At 35.1% G+C, this 18,968-nt stretch overlaps 1 protein-coding gene across 6 annotated transcripts in view; it reads right to left on the reverse strand.

Moving 5' to 3' along the window:
- Positions 1-18,968, reverse strand: part of BRD1 (bromodomain containing 1) — a 66,119-nt gene that overhangs the window by 11,369 nt on the left and 35,782 nt on the right. For 3 of the 6 annotated variants that reach the window (XM_075492474.1, XM_075492434.1, XM_075492444.1), the window contains 3 exons: positions 17,435-17,923; positions 2,665-2,800; positions 1,196-1,323 (listed from right to left, as the gene is read on the reverse strand). In XM_075492474.1, the coding sequence (XP_075348589.1) occupies positions 1,196-1,323; positions 2,665-2,800; positions 17,435-17,923 (753 nt within the window). Of the gene's footprint in view, positions 1-1,195; positions 1,324-2,664; positions 2,801-7,537; positions 7,749-17,434; positions 17,924-18,968 lie in introns of those variants that run through there. The other 3 variants (XM_075492442.1, XM_075492453.1, XM_075492464.1) reach the window with 3 other exon arrangements.

Here is an 18,968-nt window from a genome sequence, read left to right on the forward strand (position 1 = left end):
ATCATGGTAAAGTTCCAGTTATGCACAGAATGTAAGCAGAAGATTTCACTTCACTCCTACTTATTTCCTCTTCTTGATCTGCTGAGGTAACAGGGTGCAGAAGGCAGCCAAAATAACTCAAATTAGACAGAATATATAGTAATATATAAAATAATGCTGTTAAATGTCATTTGCTCCTCTTTTTAGGCAGCTGTGGAATGTATCTGAGAACATAGACAAAACTAAAAGAGATCAAGGAGAGTTCTGAAAAAACAGGTACAGGAATTCTAAGTGGAAAGTGTTAAATATAAGACTACCCAGGACAGAGTAAGACAAGCAAACGGAAAATGTTAAGTCCTGTATAAGAGGTTACCATACAGATAATAAAGATACTAAACCTGAGAGTAATGAAGCCATAGCTGAAAACAGATTAGCTGCAAGAAAGAAAACCAAAACTGATCGTATGGGGAGGAAAGAACAGACTAAGGCAAGCAAGACTCAGATAAAAGCACTACAAAGACATGAAAGAGTCGTGGACAAGGAACACCCAGAAGGAGGGGGCGAAGAGTTGTAAGGTGAGAATTAAAGACAGGCCTGCTAGACACTGCAAGGCTGATGCCTAACTTCAGTGTGGGAGCACTGCATTACACAAACACAGTTCTACTTCTGGAAGAGATGACCTACTTAAATCTTGTAATTCAATTAAAATATTGAACAGGTAGAAAACGTATCACCAGAACATAGTTATTTCCCTAAAATTTGGTAAGTTATTATCCTCTACATTCCTAGAAATTTCCACTTTCCCATTTCAAATTTTTCCTGAATGAAAGCAGACCATGTCTTACCCATTTGTCAACACATTTATGTAGAACAGTAAATGAGGAGTAAACCCTAAACCAAGAAGCTCAACAAAATATGGACAGAACCATAAGTAGTACTTCACTCCAAATTTTGCTCGTATTACTAGAGTAGCTTGATCACTTTAAATACCACTTTTTCATCAAAAAAACAAAATCAGGTACTATTCTTTTCTCTTCAAAGTCTTTAAAGAGTCAAAAGCAGAAACCAGTAGTTTCTGCAATGCTATCAACATCACCTTCAGAATGCTTAGATGTACTGTACTTCAGCAGAGAAAATAAGAATGTTAGAATCTGTCAAATAAATGGACAAAATTATAGTTATACAGTATTATAAGAATACAATTATTTATTCTTACCAGCTGCAATTCTTGCTGCTTTGGCATAGTTTCCATTTTCAATGCATGATATCAATTCACTTCGGTCTTCCAGTGTGTGTCTTCGTATAAGTGCTGGTTTACCTTTACCACACTTCGGTAGGCTGAAACTACAAAAACATTAATATTAAAACCATTACTTGATAATTAACATTGTTCACTATAAATCAAGACTTTGAAAAAAGAATTTAAAATTCACCAGTACACAGCAAAATCAGAGCAGCAAGTTCTAAAAAAATTTATATAACAAACACAAACAACTACATAAAACCTAAAACCCCAGATTATTTTCATGCACAGAATTGCCTGGTTATCAGCAAAAGACAAACGGTATGCAACTGCACCTCAACTGCTGTACAGGTTATACAGGCACAAATGAGAGAAGCTGTTTTGCCTCCAGTGTTACAGTGGATACTGGCCAAATAGAAACACGTTCCCTCTGCTCCAACAGTTCCACTACACAGGAAACACAATCACTTTCTCTTTCATTTTTCACTACAAATTCAAGTCATCAGTTGTGGGATGTATATACACAAAATTGGAAATTTGTTCTCTGCACACTTAAGTTTTCTTTAAGAGATCAAAGAATCTGAACAGCAATTATTCTAGATCAAATCCTCTATATATCACATTTACAAGAGATGCAATATTAAATTCTCTTTGTTTCTGAAGGCCTGTTTGACATGACTGCATTAACGCCATTCCCTTAAACAGTTTAATACCAATCTTGAACACATAAATAAAGCAGCCTTCTTTTTTTTCTTTTTTTCTTTTATTCTTTTTTTTTCCTAAACAGATTTACCCTATACTCCTGTATGCCCCATCCCCATAGCCCAGGACTGGAGACAGATACCTTTTACCCAGAGATTAGTGTGCTTTTGGAAGATGTGCACCATTGGTAAAGGAGAAATATTTATCAATGGTGGCAGAGGTGACCATTCTGACAGTCCTACCTTTACCAACAGCCTTCACAAAGAGAAGGTCAATAGTTGGTATATAGGTACTATCATCACTGTGGTAACTAGCCAGTAATCCAAATTACAGACTCATAATCTAGCTTCACAGCTACTGAATTTACCTTCCCTGTGTCCAAGACTCTGCTTTGGAAATTGCTTCTCCCCTCACCAAAATAAACACACCCATTTTTAGTGTTCAGGATTAGGAAGGTAATTAAAACAAGATACTATACACACAAACATGTATATGTATCTATAAAGAGCAAAAGAAGCATAGTCAAGTATGAAGTGTAACTTCCTGGATCTGCAATAAACTGAATTCAACAAAAGAATACTAGCAATCCTGAAAGGTGTCTCAGATTCGACATACAACTGAGAAAACTGAAATGTACTCTTTTTTTCTAAAATTTATGCAATCCTCTGATGTGGGTCACAAGCAGAGTAGAAAACTGATATATTCAATCTCAAATTTATATTTCAGATTTACAGTTTTACCTTGAGTTACACAAAAGACTGTTACTAGATGAAATACTAGATTCTGATGCACATCGGCGACGAGGTTCAACTTTTCTTCCTGGAGTATCATCTAATGCTCTCTCTTTACTTCCATCTCCAAAACCATTTGACAGACCTACAGTATAACACAAAAATAAACTGCATCAAACTGGAAACCACACCATTTCCATGAACAATGTTTTACATTCACACACTGTATCATTATTGTTCTGTACTTCAAGTATTTTGATGTGACGAAAAAGAAAGAACATGAGCATTAACAAAATATTTCATTTCAAAACACAGTATTATAAATAGAAGGTTCCTGTAGTCCAGATTTTAAAGACAGGATGGAAATTTAGGTAACATAAAAAAAGGGTGAAGATTACAATATGGGAAATACCAAATGGAATATCAAATCAGTCTCTGTATGTAGTACTAAGACAGTCAGGCTGCAGAAGCTAGGTAGAAAAAACAAGGGGGTGGGAGGGAGGGGGAACCACGTTACAAACCAGGCAGATTTACCAAGTCAACACAAGACTCATTTGAATACAATGTTACAACTGTAAGTCAAGAACTACTGAAAATCCTTTTCAAACACTGGAAGTAAAGAGTGGTAGGGATTCCCTCCTGATGCCATCTAGTTCCTCCTGAAAGTCTTTCCATTTTAGTAAATTCAGACTGACACCATGATGTCTGTTTTCTGGGATCAACAATCAATAATATGCACATTACAGATTTTGACTATCCTTCCCCTGGCACAAGTTTATATACGTCCAAGGATATTGTATTTTAATTTTATAACTGTAATGAAAACCTAACAGAAGGCTTTTATATTACAAGCTACTGATTTGATGGGCTGCCACTAATCCTGCTCTGGGTTTGCTAATTCACAAACTGTATAGTTCTTATTAATCCATTTCCATATTTGATTAAAGAGACAAATTAAGAAGTTTAAGGTAGCTTTCTGAAGACTTTCCCAAGGGGGGGTGGGGTGGAATTAGGACTAAAAAAGAAAGAATCCAACGCAGACTCCAGTGTATCAACAGAAATGAACTGGCTAAAGACAATGGTATTAGTCTGCAATCAGCTACTGCAAGCTGTAGACTGCAAAGAGAATAAAATTTTAACACAAATTCAATTCTGAGCACACTTACTTCCTTACAATAAATTAAAGTATTTACTTAAGGCATATGACCAGCATGTTTCTCATAATGCAAGAAAAGAGCTACCCATCCCAGCCATCCTATTATCAGAGTCTCAAAGGTCATCATGATCTTTGTTCATTCAGACATAGTCAAATAAGCTTATGTAACTTCACGTGCCCCTCCACAGAGCATTATACTGTAAAACAATTATGGCAGAACTCCCTTTATTAAGTTCTAATTCTTCCAGTCTGTTTGCTGCAAAGAAGGCTGACAACTAAGGAACTTGAGCTTAGCAAGTTACTTTGTACGATCCAGTCGTATTTCAAGATTTAAGGGATTTCCTCCTCCACCCCCAGGAGACCTTCCATTTGGATTATCAGCACAATTTTAGATTTTTAAGAGAAAAAGGAGAATTTATTCAATGGTCTGAGAGATTTACAGATAAGCATTCTCTTTCATAGTCATTTAGTTGACATTGTAGAATATTCATTTAAGAGTGTCTGTTTGTAACTCCTATATTTGCCTTTGATTTCCTATACAAGAAAAAAAAATGATAAAGGTAGCAGTCTTGAGTGTTCAAGCACCAAACTACATGCTATTGGTTAATCTTGTTCTCATTCTCAGCAAGTCAGTACAAATAGCTGGAGATTAAGTAGGAGTTCAGTCCTAGACTATGCTGAAAGACCTGTCAAAACAGAGTATGCTTTATGAGAAAGCTTAAATTCCCCTATAAACTATCACAGTACACCTCACATAGCATCTGAAATGAAAAGCTGAAAAAACATTCTCCAAAGATAAAAAGTAGATCTCTTGGGTCTCTGCAAATAACTATTTTTTATTCTTAGATATCCTGTCAGACCTATTTTTCAAGTGAGGTTTAGAAACTGTTTTGTTTTCATCCTGCCACAAGCCAGAGATACATCACTCAAATTATCATTCAGGCATCTAGCTAATATAAATCAGCTATCAGCAGAAACAAATTAGATCACAGATTAAATTTTAGATTTAAAGACAGATCAAGTAAATATTTCTACCGGAACCAGACCACAGTTCAGGTTCCCAAGGGACTGAGAAAGTGAAAGGAAATATCTGTTTATTCTTGTAAGATATGTATAAAATGTTTAATCATATGTATGCCAAATATGACTTGGCTATGTATGTCTATGTACACTTGTTCTGTATGTATATGTATACCCAGGACAAAAAAAAAAAATTACGGAGTAGCTTCACATTTTGATTGCTTCAATCAGTTTATGATTGTGCTGCCGCTGAAATGGACATTTTGGCACTCTCAGTCCCTTGCAATGGTTTCTTCTCACCATCACTATGTCAGTACCAAGAAAAACGTGGTCATGTAATGAACTAGTTTTCAGCCATGCACTGGGCAAAGCAACCATGTGATTGCCTGATTGCTGATGTTGAGAAACAAGGGAAGCAAAAGAAACATGCAACTATAGCAATGGAGACAGCTCTCTGCAGTGGTAGTTCAGTCTTATACTAGTTTAAACATAACCTACATTATGAGTTTAATGATTCATTTAATTCACTACTGTAGGTTTTAAAGATTGCAGTAAACAGTTTTTTTCAATCTGCAGAATGGTCACCAACAGTGGGGAAAAAAAAAAAAAACAACCAAAAAACTTTTTCTGACAAGTAAGGAATATTAACGTGCAAAAGAATTTAGACCTTCTCAGACACATTTCTCTCTTGCTTGTGGAAGTATGAAAAGCAAAGAACAGGCAGGCTATTAGCAGGAGCAATTTTCTGAATATCAAGCCCTGAATGACATGAGCTTACACAGTCCATGAGATTCAGTTTATACAGTCCATTTTTCAGAAATTATAAGGAATAGGCATTATTTTAAGAAAGGAAAACCTCAACGCTCATTTTAAACAAAACACACTCCTATCTAGTCACAGATGCAGCAGTTCCCAAGTGACCCTGTTATCCCAAGTGACCCTGTTATCCAAGCAATAAAATGTAAGTGCATTATGCTATCACTGATGTGCAAAAAATAAACAGATATACTACCATTTACATGCTATAACTTGGAATTTGTTTTTTAGGTCATTACACAACTCTTTCTCCCATGCATCAAGAAACACCCAATCTCCTGTAGCTACTAGAATAAGTGAGATTAAAGAAGATCCCCATTTACTTTAAGGAATTTGCATATTTTTGGCTCCAAAGTTATTACTAAGAAAGTCAAAGAAAATCCATGGGAGAAGTAACTCATCCTGCTTTTGTGGATTAGTAGCCTGGGTAAGCCTGCAACAAACCTATATGAGCCAATTACATTTTCAAAAGCTCATGATTTTGTTAGATCAACTGAGCTTTCTCTATAGTCATGGAGAGAAACTTGATTAGGTCAGGTACTAAACTTCTAACACATACCCCCTCACCAACACCCTTGATTGACACTCCCCCTCTCCCCCAAATCCCAAATATCAAACTAAAACCTTTCATTAGTGGATGATTCCTTTTTATTTTTCCCTCTGTTCTTAAGTTTCTTCAAAAAGCAGTCCACTCTCAGAGCCAGAACTCAACTTTTTTTCATTAAAAAAAAAAAAAAAAGGAATTAACAAATAATGAAGTCTGCTATCAATCTTAAATGCAGGGTTACTTCCATTTCCAATCTTCAGCTCTAGACTTCAATTTACATAGCAAGTTTACTGCCATGTCAATCATGGCATAAAACACACACAACCATTTTAAAAATAAAGAAACGCTAACAAACAACTGTAAACTAAGAAGAAAAAAAAAAGTTAGCCAAAGATGATCAGCTTGATACTTTTTCACAGGTTTCTCACTGCCCTGAATATGGTATTTATCAGGGAAAGTTTCAACTTTTTCTCAACAGTAGCAGTTTATTCTTAAACTGCAATTAAAACTTTCACTGACTACCTACATCAAGCAAGTTAGAATCTTGTTGCCCATACCAAATTAATAGAAGCAGGAAAAGCTAACTCCGGAAAGACAGCAGAAGTTCGGAAAAAAATCACAGAGGAACAAAAGTCAGGGTAGCCCAAGGAGCAGCACGCTCCATGAATGTACAAAATGCTGCCACAGAATACAGAACCGTGCATTTCAGACTGTAATCGCATCTTGCGGTTCTGCTGAAACAAAAATAAAGAAGCAGAACTTGTATAAAATTATTCTAAAGCAATTAAAACTTTATTATGCATAGCTTGATGCAAAACCAAGCATATCCAAATGTAAGATGAAGTGCTGTATTAAAACCACAGCTGAAGAGCTGAGAAATAATGAAAACTGTTAAATAATTTCAACCACTAAAGAAGTGGGAGCATTCAAAAAATGACTGCACGCAGCACACCAGCACTTATATAACACTACTTAGGTTCATCTTACCAAGCAAGGACTAATCAAGTCCTGACTTGTGCACTTACCCAGCACCAGTGACGTTAGGCTTCATTAAAATATATATTGAAGAAAAATATGTATTTTATTAAAATAGGCAAAACATTTTTTTTTTGTACGCTTTACTTCTCCAAGGAAGATTAGACTGGTTTTGGGGGAAGGGAAGAGGATGGAGATGGAACATTCTTAACTAATCTGCTCTCACAGAGCATGTTCTGGGAATAAGAACGCTGGGACTGGTAAATATCTGCGACCAATTTGTGTCACATATACTACAACATGTACAACTTTATAACTTACGGAAATGGGGCAATATATTGAATGAAGAGCATAGTTTCATATATGTCAAAGACTTCCTCCAACAGTGTTCATATTTTTTTTTGTTTTAAGGATGGCTGGTGTCTCCAACATGATCCAAAATAATTACTTCAAATGTAATTGTCTTTCTGCGTTCCAAAATGATCATTTAATTGAATTCCATTCCATGTTGAGGATAACAGAAAATAATTAGGATCCAAAGAGATAAATACCCAGCATGATATTAGTTAATATGAGAACCTGGAAGACAGTGAAAAAGCCATTAAGTCTCTCTGAAAGGAAACAGAGCTTTCAAATAAATAAGCCATCCTTACAGCAGCGTCCAGAGACAGTGAGAGTGATACAAGTGCTCCACCTATTCTTAACACTAATACTCAGCCGAAGTTTCAAAAGGGGCAAAACTAGATTAAAAGTTTCACTTTGATTCAGTCCTCTTTCTTGAAAAAGAAAATATATGCAAGTCATTGAAAGCATAGAATACAACCTCCACATGCATGATATGCATCAAGAACATGGTTTTGAAATGTATCTAAAAATCCTTCCAGTAAGAGTAAGAAGGGGGATGACCCTAATTTAAGAGGATTTATATATACAGGTATGCACAGACAGGATAAAGGAATACTTTAAGGTAATAAATAATCAGAAATTATTGTGTTCTTAAATACGCAAACCTTGAAAATGGATGTATTGCAGCAAATAGGAAGGCATCCACAAAGTTTTAAAAAAGTGAACCTTAGAGTAATCCTATAAATGTCTACTTCCAACAGTAAATTCTGGAGTGCAGTAAGAATATTAGACACAATCCTTCTTTTCAGAATACACAGATGAATATCTGAGCACGTCAAAGTTTACAGTTCTTAAAACAGTCTTCAGTATGCAGACAAAATGGGAGCCAGTTACTCACAAAGATGATAAAGTTTGGTGTGAAGAGTCCCCTTGGAAATAAAGCTTTTAAAACTTGCTTAAAATTTGGTCATGGCCAAAGATAGCAAAGAAAGCTCAGTGTCAGCCCATGACATAGCACCTACACACTAAATAGCTGCAGGCTTTCAAGATCCTAAACAGAAAAATTTCATCTTTGTTGGTTTAAGTAACACATAATGAATACAGTTTGGTGGCTCACCGAATAGTCAAAGTTTGATATGTTTCAAAAGAATGCTTAAGAATTAATCCTGTAACTACTGATTTTCTTTGAAATCTGTGAATAAGAAGTTTCTCTGGCTAATCAGATGAGAGTATGCTAAAACAGTTGAATCTGAATTGCACAACAGAAAGGAAAACTAATCAATATTTAGTAACTACAGCTTCCACAAGATAAGGATTGTCTGTTGCTCTAAGCACTACAACAATAGGATCACTGTATTATAGGACAATTGTTCAAGGCATTTTAAAATATACAAGTGGGAGGCAACACTAGTGGAGCAGTTTGAAAACATTCCAGAAAAATCTGAAAGGAAAAAAAGAACATATAAGCAGAAACATTTCTCAAAAAAAAAACCCAACCCCAAAACATTTTACAACTTCTCCTACAGAGTATCAGCTGTTCCAGTGGTATAGAAAAGACTGATGACAGTAGTAGTATAGTAGAAACCAAATCCTGATATAAATTAAAAGGAAGAAAACTTAAAGAGTTATTAAAACCTTATTAATAAAGATTATTTTTGTTCTCAATTTATATCATGAAAAAGCATGGTAATTATCTATCAATATATTGCATCAAAAACCTAGTGCCTAGCAGTCTTTCAGAGCAGCTCAGCAGAACCTACCAAGGCAGGCTATTCCATTTCCTAAATGGAACTAACTTCCTTTTCTTAAATTACTATCCAAAGGATTTTATACAGAGCTTTTACCAACACATTTTTTTTCTTCTTTGAAAGTAAATGCTTCCCTGTAATTGTGAGAACATACTTGCTGGGCATGGTATCCAAAGAAAAGGAAACAGATGGACAGGTGAACTTCAGAGCTCTCTTATGTAAGTATGTCCAGCAATCCTGCTCTATTAAAAAGGAAACAAATAATTTACCATTTATTTGCCTTTTACAGCTATTTAGAAAAATCGGTTCTTAACTTGTTCCTCATTCTAGGATAGGGAACAGAAACTGAAGTTGCCACCTGAAAGAAAGATGACAGCAGAAATGTTTACCAGAGATCTGCCACTCCCGAGATGACATACAGGACAACACAGTAAACCTGCAAGTCCTTGAATTAGCCAGTTATTTCATTAAGTTACACAGCTGCATTTTAAGACCCAATTTTCCAGGCCTTTTGTACCTTGAGAGGTATTTCACACAGGGAGATGGAAACTTCAAGTGATTCAGTATAAAAGATCCAGCGCATACTAAAGACATAGAACAGCCTCCTTCTATGATAGCTTGCACTGTACTTGAGGAAGTGCATGATCTGAATCCTTTTAGAGACCATAATGTCACACTAAAAATTTATTCCAGCCTAGCAAAAATTAACAGTACTTGCAATCCTAAGATTGTCTTCCTGGCTTCAATGAAAGGAGCTGCAAAGACAAAACCAGATGTTTCACTGCTCATGCAGTCAACCTGACAGCGCTTGAAGTGTCAGGCAAGGGAAGATAATCAAGGGCTATTAAACACCAACCCAGCTTTGCTATTTTCACGCAGCACTGAACACAAAGAGTTAAAATAAGGCTGACTTGCATATTCACATGTTTGTATCTAATCAGATGAATATATAGTGCATTTTTTTCCCCCCCTCTGACCTAAAATACTTTTATCTTCAACAAAAAAAAGTTTTTATAGAACTTGAGAGTACTTGGCCATTCTTACCAGCCGAAAGTTAGTTCTCAACATCTGCTTTCGTCTCCATTTTTTTTTCCAATGACATGTTGTTAGAAAGTAATTTCTGAGTGACAGCTGTATTATTACAGCTTTGGAGGGAGGGGGAAAGGGAAAAGTAAAGGAAGAAAACAGAAAAAAGGAAGAAGGAGAGAAAGGAAAATGAAAGTGGGGGGAGAATTACCATGTTAGGATAGCATGGCCTGACAAAGTCCAAGTGCCAGCATGACCAATGAACACTGTTTTGGTACCAACAAAATAAAAGAAACTTTGTTTCAAGTATTTTACCTGTTCTTGAGTAATACATGTTTCTTTGTATGGGATACCTTCTTATGGGTACACTTCCCCTAGACAAAGAAACTATGTCTGGGTACTACAATGGGAAACATAGACGAGAGCTATCAATTAAAAATGTCCCAAAATATTGGACTGCATGTATGATACAGCAAAACAGTACCTACTACCATAATTACTCTTTATGGAAGACCTGCCTCTATGCATGTAACTACACAATCTGTTCTCATCTGGGTGGAAAAAAGGGGAAAGGGAAAAAAAAAAATATAAACAACACCCCCCCAAACCTTTTCTCAGACACATTCATCTTGCAGTCACTCATACTGTGGGAACTATCTCCCTCTCTCTCCACTCATAGCAGAATGAGCCCTAAGTCACTTGTATTTTTGACTTCCAGGTTCAGTGCCTGAAGTTAGTGTTGAAGTCACTGGATTCATTTTTATGATCACCCGTCTCTTAAATCAGACCTGTATGCGAGTATATGCAGGTTGGACTAGATGACCTTTAAAGGTTCCTTCCAGCCCAAACTATTCTATGATTCTATGATGTTCCAAACAGGTCAAATATAACGGTGATTTGATCAACTCTGGTACCTTATGTACCTGATACAAGGGACTTCACGGTACCTAAGCCTGTGAATTTGAAGGTAGGTCATCTATACTCAGCCCCAACACCATGACAAGTGTGTTCTTAATTTATAAGCATAGTGTGGATCTCCAAATTCACTATTTTTTTTTAATACCTTCAATAAATCCCACAGTTCTCTGTTTACCATCTGCACCGCACAGAAAAATTAGTGTTAAACGCCACAGATGAAGCACATAGGGGACTATGACATTTTATTTTTCAGAAAGCCAAACCTGGGCCAAGAAATGAGCTATGCATTCCAAAAAAATGAAATGCCAGAATACAGTAAAAAGCTCCACAATTCCTACAGCATCAAGAAAAACAGAGGGGCATCTAGAAATATTTTTTTATTATTACAGAAGATTCAGTTATACTGATCTTAGAAAACACAGCAATTGTAAGTTGGATGCTAATAACTAACATCTTAAAAATAACCCAAAAGATAGTACTTCAAAAGAAATTAACATATCTAAAATATTAATGTATAACGTATGCATGCACACACTTCACAAGCCTTGAAAATGGACAAAACCCCCATTTATCTAGTTGTTCATCAAGCCCCACCGTTCTTGACTACGTTGCTCAAAACTCCCTCTATTCTAATAATATAAATCAAGAAATAAGCAAAGGATTTTTCATGGTGAGGAAGTTAATACTATGGTTCTTTAGATGAAATAAAACCAAAAGGAACATTTATTCTCTTAAATGTCATTGCAATTGCTGACTGTTATAAAAGTTTCCTTCCTCTGCTTTCTGCCTTACACACTTACTTTATTCCACATGTATTATGAAAATCCTCTCCTATTTCTCAAAATTTTTCCAGAAATTAAATTGGCAAAATTCTTAGTAGGGATGCCAGAACTCCCGTCTAAAGCTTGAGTGGGCCAAATACAAATAAAAAAAATGCAGCATTCAGGTTTTTTCAAATTTATCTCCTTAATTTGCCTGATTTTCTTAGCAAATGGTCAAAGTTTCTCAGTGGCCTATCATCCCATTAAAAACAAAATAAACCCCAAACAAACAAACAAAAACTTCTCAAAACCAAGCAAAAATGCACTAGCATCCCCCCCACTAATTTTGGTAGTGTTCTAGTCAAACTTCACCTTCTCAGCCTCTTTAGTACTTATGGGCTGCTGTGCAGCCTGGTTTTATCCTGACAACTCAGCAGTCGAGCTCCTGTAGTCCCCGTGTCTCTATACTGACAAATTTAACAAGCCAGGGGATAATTCCTTTAAGGCCTTCACAATCTCCAGTGCTTTGTTCGTTTGCATATACACCTTAAAATGTTTTATGTTTTGAAACTTCCCGGAGGCAGGCAGCTGAAGTTTTTTGGACATCGTTAAGTGCTTAAATAACTAAATTTCACATCAGATTTTACAGGAAACAATCACTATGCATCTAAAGGAAAAAGAAAATAAAAAGAATAGTTTTAATTCAAAGTATAAGAACTCTGGATCTGTCAGCAGATTTAGTCAAATTACTGCATTTTACTCATGAATATATGTATACACTATCATTCCTGTCTATGGTAACCCGATGAGTAATTATGCCAATTTGTTTTTTCATTGAGCAACCTCTAGTTTAGTTTGTTATTTACTTTGAGGACATAAGTTATGTTCTTAGATATGCATATTTTACTTTCATTTCTTCCATTTAGAGAATGGTAATTTAATGCTGCACATATGAAGCTTGACTTTTAATCAAATTGGCCTGTGCTCCAGAGCACCAAAGATTTATTAGAAATCAAGTATTGAAGAATTCAAAAAATAATGTGTTCCATTTTACCCCATATATAATCTCTGTCCTTATTACACCAAATAAAATTAAGTAAAAGTGGTCATCGCTACAATATTAAATTATATCAAATGCAAGTGGAATTCATATACAGGTTACTTGCAGACAGTTCTTAAGTGCTGTCAAACATTTTGCAGCAATTGGGCAGAAACAAAGTCGGCCCAACGTTTACTAATAGATTTAATAAGGTATAATTACATCTGTTTTATATTGACAACTGCATGCAAAGTATATATTAAGAAACAATAAATTCCCCTGCCCCCCAAAAAACCCTGTGCTTTTTACTGTGTTAAATACTCTAATTCAGTGATCCATGTTATAAATATTTGTTTACATCCATTTCAGTGCCTTGAGAAAAATCTGTGTAGCTGGAAGCAAGACAAATACTAAGTAAATGATACGTTTCACTGAAATTTTCTATTACTGCTATCTAGCCAAGAAATAATAGAAAACCAACATACTGCACTATAATAGTCGCTATTTGCAATCCTAATTCTATAGTAAGTTAAGGATAGTATATTCTAAATACTTACTTTCTAATTGAAATAGAGGGTACTAACACAGTGACTGTGAATTACTATCCTAAATTTATGAAAGCTTAAAGGTGACTGATAAAACCAAGAACAACATGAAAATTTAATCTGAACCTAAATCTAGCATTTTACAATGCTCAAAAGGTATCTTAAAACAGTCATTTCTTCCAGGAATTTATCTTACCTATACACAACTGATAGAGGCAAATTTTTAAATGGTCAGTAAAACCTACCTTCTATCCATTAATCAGCTTTATTTTTCTCAGATGTTATAATTGCACCAACTAATTTCCTGACAAAAAGGATTAATCTTTGTAACAAAAGAGCAAGGTAAGGATACAATGGATATTTCGAAAAGGTCATTGATCTTGTCGCAGTTAAGATTTGACATGCTTGAACTTCAAGAATCATACATCAATCTCTGATGTGACCAAAATTTCCTAAGTAAAAACAACCTATCTTCTTTTTGAAACTGCTGGATACCATATGAAGCAAAAGCAAGATACATTAAGTATATACAGGAATTTTTTAAACACATCTCTGCACTATGTAGTTGTCAGTTTCCACATAGCAACTATGGAGAAAGATGTGCTATATATGTAAGTGATAATGCCCTAGTAGAACACTGAAATTAAAATTTAAGGTTACATTACACTATTGCTTCATATTTTTTAAACAAAGATTCACACATAAATGGAGGTCAGAGTATTAAAGTGAACTGCTTTCAGTCCTCTTTAAAGGTTAAGGCATATTGTCCAATAGTCCCCTATTTCTGAAAAAAGCTAGTATTTCAATAATTATTTTGTATATGAAAACCAACAACATATGGGACACCATACTTACAAAGTAGTGTGCCAATGGATCCTGTATGTGTCTTTCTTGAAACTAATTGGCAAGCACACCAACCTCAAATGTAATTCAAGACAGCATAATAAAAGGCAGTCTACGAGAATAATGAAACATCAGACAAAGTAGGTGTGGTTTTACTTAACTAGGTAAGCTTTAGAGTCTTCCTTTGAAAGTCTTCATATAAGAATACATACGAGTGACATGAAAGCCAGAAACATTGAAGAGGTTGAGTAAGGTGAGGGACAAAACAACAAGGCATCCTTAAGTAACGGCAAAAGACCCACATTGGTTATGAATAGGTAAGGGAGAAAAAAAAGATGTGACAGCACAGCTCTCGACCACTTATAAAATTTCAATGCTTTGTATATTAAGCAAAGTCCTTTTTAATTACTTTTTTCCTATAGCCACTAGAATTGAGGATATTTAACATTCATACCAGTCAAAGAAAACTGTGCAATCATAATTCATTTGCAACTACAGTGATTGCTCACGAAGTTGCTAACTCAGAAGAACGCATGCAAGAAGCCTGAAGCATGCCTTTTCTATCATGGTATGGCTTTGGAGGGAAAGGTTCATGTCTGCTGAATTGTTTTCAATAAAAACATGTTTTACCAGCAGCATGACATTGAAATTTTGTGAAAAATATCCAAATAGAAAAAAAATTCTATTACCGTATACATCATCTCATTTATTTTTATCAGAACACAGACATCTGCATGAATTGTCACCAGCTTGCATATGCAAAAGTAAAAGAATTCAGCTGGTTTAAATCTTGGAAAGCATCTGAGGTTTGTGCTGGTTTCCTGCTGAATTGTAGCTCAAAATAGCTGCCAATTACAAATTGCTTAAATTAGTGTGGAGACACAAGTTTGAAAATAACACGAGTAATAAAATCTCCGACGTGAAGCCAAAACGTTTGGTTGCAAATGGAAAAAGAATCACAGGAATAAGACTTGATAAGCTGACATATCTGTATGAAGCATATATGCTTAAAAAAACCACATACTATTAAAGAATAACTGGAACACCTTCAGGTAAATTTAATTTGGCTAAAACATGTCAATTCACATACACAGTCTCTTCTAGAAGAAACCAATAAAAAGTTTAAATATAAATGCCCCCTAGGTACTAGTTCTACATAAATTTAGTTCTGTGCATATCTTCATTAGTTTCAGGAAGAGGCAACAGATTTTTTATTTAAAAATTAAAAAAAAAAAAATTCTTTTAACCTTTTGGATTTTATTCCTGTTACTAGCCTACATATTACATTAAAAAAAAAACCAAACAACCCTAGAAATTCTGAAATGGGAAGAGCACTAAAATTAGAAGAAACTACCCATAAATGTTTGGGGGTTTAGTTTTGAAGATAATCAAAAGCATATTTGCCCCACATAATTTAAATGTATTCAGAAATCGGGAGGGGTGTGTGTGTGTGTGTGTGAAAAATTAAAGTCAGTTTTCCTAGATAATAAAAACATTTTTCCCCCAAACAAACAATTCACAATGTTTAAGATAAAAATTTCAAGGAATTAGTACTAATTCCTGGTGTGATCTAGCACAAAATGATTCACCGTGCGTGGATAAAATGCGATCTGTATAAAGGTACCTAATGAAATTATCTAGATTAAAGACTGGTAAATTGGAATATTTGGAAACCAAACCTTTTATATCATTAATGAAGATTAATTAATTTCTATCATCACGCTACCTTCACATGATTTCTACTTCAGATCAAACCTACATGCTCTTTCCAAGCCGTTATGAAAAGGGGCTTTCCAAAGAGGCGAAACAACAAAGAAACAAAAATGTAAATGAAAAGACGCCACCCCACCCCTATACCAAATCTTACTTATCATTTTCTTATGCTATGATTCCAGCATTAGAATAATTTTCCTCCTCACTTGATCATTCAAAAAAAATCCCCCAAAACAAAAAAAACCCCACAAACAAAAAAACCCCCCAAAACACCCCCCTCCCTCCCCTCAAAACAAAAAACCCCAACCAACCTACCCTCCTCCCCCCTCAAACCACAAAACCCCCCACAAACAGCTTTTGGAGCACATATTCACAATAAATATTCAAATTAAATTCCTTTATCTTTCATTCAAAGACACAAAAACACACCTGCTGTTTTCATACCCGCATACAGATTATCAACATGACAATGAAACAGAGTATTTATTTCAAAGGTAATATAAAAGTCATAGCAATGGCCATGGATAACATTAAGGAAATATACTTAAGTAATTTCCTTATGCTGCTGTTCTTCCTCAAAGAGGGTTTTATTCAAACTTCTCCAATAAATAGCACTACAGTTCACTAAGAAAAGGTGTAATTAATGCCTTCAACTGTGCCAATGTATCAAGACAACATTTTTTTTAATGCTCTTTAGAGAAGTCTCATTAAGAGCGTAATCTTACACTTAGATTCTTCAACTTTATTTATTTAAAGTGCACAGACTAAAGAAAAGGAACACAGGAAATGTCATTATACTTTGGGATTTTAACACTTCCATAAATACATGGGTATACACAGCACCTCATACCCAGCCATCAGTTTGGAGTAACACTACAGAAAAATGAAGTCATACATAGAACATGTATTTTCCATGTTCTTCCTTGTAAGAGTTCTAGTTTTGGCACCATATATGAAGTTTCCATGTAATTTAACAGCGAATTTCCAAAAAAGCAGCTGATTCACCTTTCCTATTGGTTGCAACAAAAGGAAATAGAAAACAGCTTGGGAGGGGGGTGGGAGGAATCACCCACCCATACATGTAAACTCGAAGATTCCATTGTTAAAGTGAAAACTGTGAAAAAGTAAAACTTGGTTCACTAAATCTAATTGTATAGGGCCAACACAAAAATGAATCAGTAAATTTCTGAACTGTAACTACTCAACTATGAGGACAAACTGTTCAAGTACTAAAATCTGAAGATTAACAACTACATGTATGTCAAAAAATTAACAGGTACGTTAACTTTCAAGATACACCCATTCAAATAAGTTTTGTAACATTTACCTGTATCCAAGCGCTTTACAGGGGACTCATCATCAACCTCAGAATCTCCACATGCACTCCTTGATCTTTTCCTTGGGTGCAGAAGTGTCTCCAACCTTGGAAGGACTACAGACAAAAAGGTTTTGGTCCCTAGCTGTGGAGAAGTTGGCTGGGTTTCAGTGTTCTTTGCAGACTTTTGGGGGCTTATACTTTTCGATTTGCAGAAGAGAATGGATGTACGTCTGTTTACATCAGTTGATGACTCAGCTACAGAAGAAACAGTCGACTCATTGAGATTACTGTCAAGTAAGTGTTCTGGAGTGTGTCCATTTATTTCTTTCTGAATGGAAGTGCTATATAATTCATTATCAAATTTTACTCTTTTGTAAAGCTTACTCTGCTCTGGATTGAGTTCTACTGGTTTGAGGGTTGGTGGTTCTGAATTAGTCTCCAAGTTTGAAGGAAGAGGTAATGCATCTGATGGTTCAAGTTTAGGGGGAGATTTATCTCCTGAAAAAATTATAAATAGAGTGTGATTTTTGAAAACCTGTAGTTATAAAGTCTATTATAAAACTCACTATAAATGTGCAGCCCACCAAATAAATTGTTGTTTGGAAACAAAGCATAACATTTTAAAAACAAACCTTGTCTAGCAACAATCTGTCCTAGTTAGTAGTTCCTACTTTTATACTGGGAATGTAACAGGGATAGAAAAGTAGGTGTTTATAGTTGGTGTTAACAATTTACACCTGGATAAATACTTTTTACTTATCATGCAGTTATGTTAGTTTCATTAACTAAAAGCTAAGAAATCTATTTTTTTTTAAATAGAATGTTGGGGTGGTGGATGATTATCTGTTAAATGCAATTACACTGCCATTCAAGTAAAATTTTTGATAGATAAAAATTTATATTATTTCACCTTATCAATATTCACCTTACTTAAGACAAATTTTATCAGATAATAATAATAATAAAAAAATTTGTAACCTGATCTACTAGAATGAGCTAAAATGTGTTAAAATTTACAGAAAGGCAAGATTTGCAAAGCTGTTTTACAGCTGTGGCTAGAAGTTTTATCTAACAAAAAGAAAAATAAATTTAAAAAAGGGAGGGGAAAAAAACGCCCATCCTCAAAGTCTTGCAGCTTGATTAGCCACTAGTTGGCAAATACACACTTGACAAGGCAGACTTGATAGGAGAAATCAGAAAAACCACCCTCTACCATTTTTCTCCTGCCCTGCCCCCCCCCCCCCCTTTTTTTTAAAACATTATAATGTCCCAGTCAATTCCAATAATTCCATGCTGGGAAAAGAAAACAGAGATACAACTGTGAGCGTATAAAACTAGTTTCAGTTTTTCCATCCTAAGTGATGCGGGGGAAAAAAAACCTAACAACATTCTACTGTTGTAGCATTCCTAAATACAAGTAGAAGGACTTCCTAACCCATAATAATCAACTCAAAAAGATGTTAAAACCTTCTTTCTACCTTCCAAAAGAATCTTTTAGAATATAAACTAATAAAAAGAAGATGCTTATTCTAGAGAAACTGTA

The sequence above is a fragment of the Mycteria americana genome, chromosome 1 (assembly GCF_035582795.1).
Source record: "Mycteria americana isolate JAX WOST 10 ecotype Jacksonville Zoo and Gardens chromosome 1, USCA_MyAme_1.0, whole genome shotgun sequence".
Taxonomy (NCBI): Eukaryota; Metazoa; Chordata; class Aves; order Ciconiiformes; family Ciconiidae; genus Mycteria; species Mycteria americana.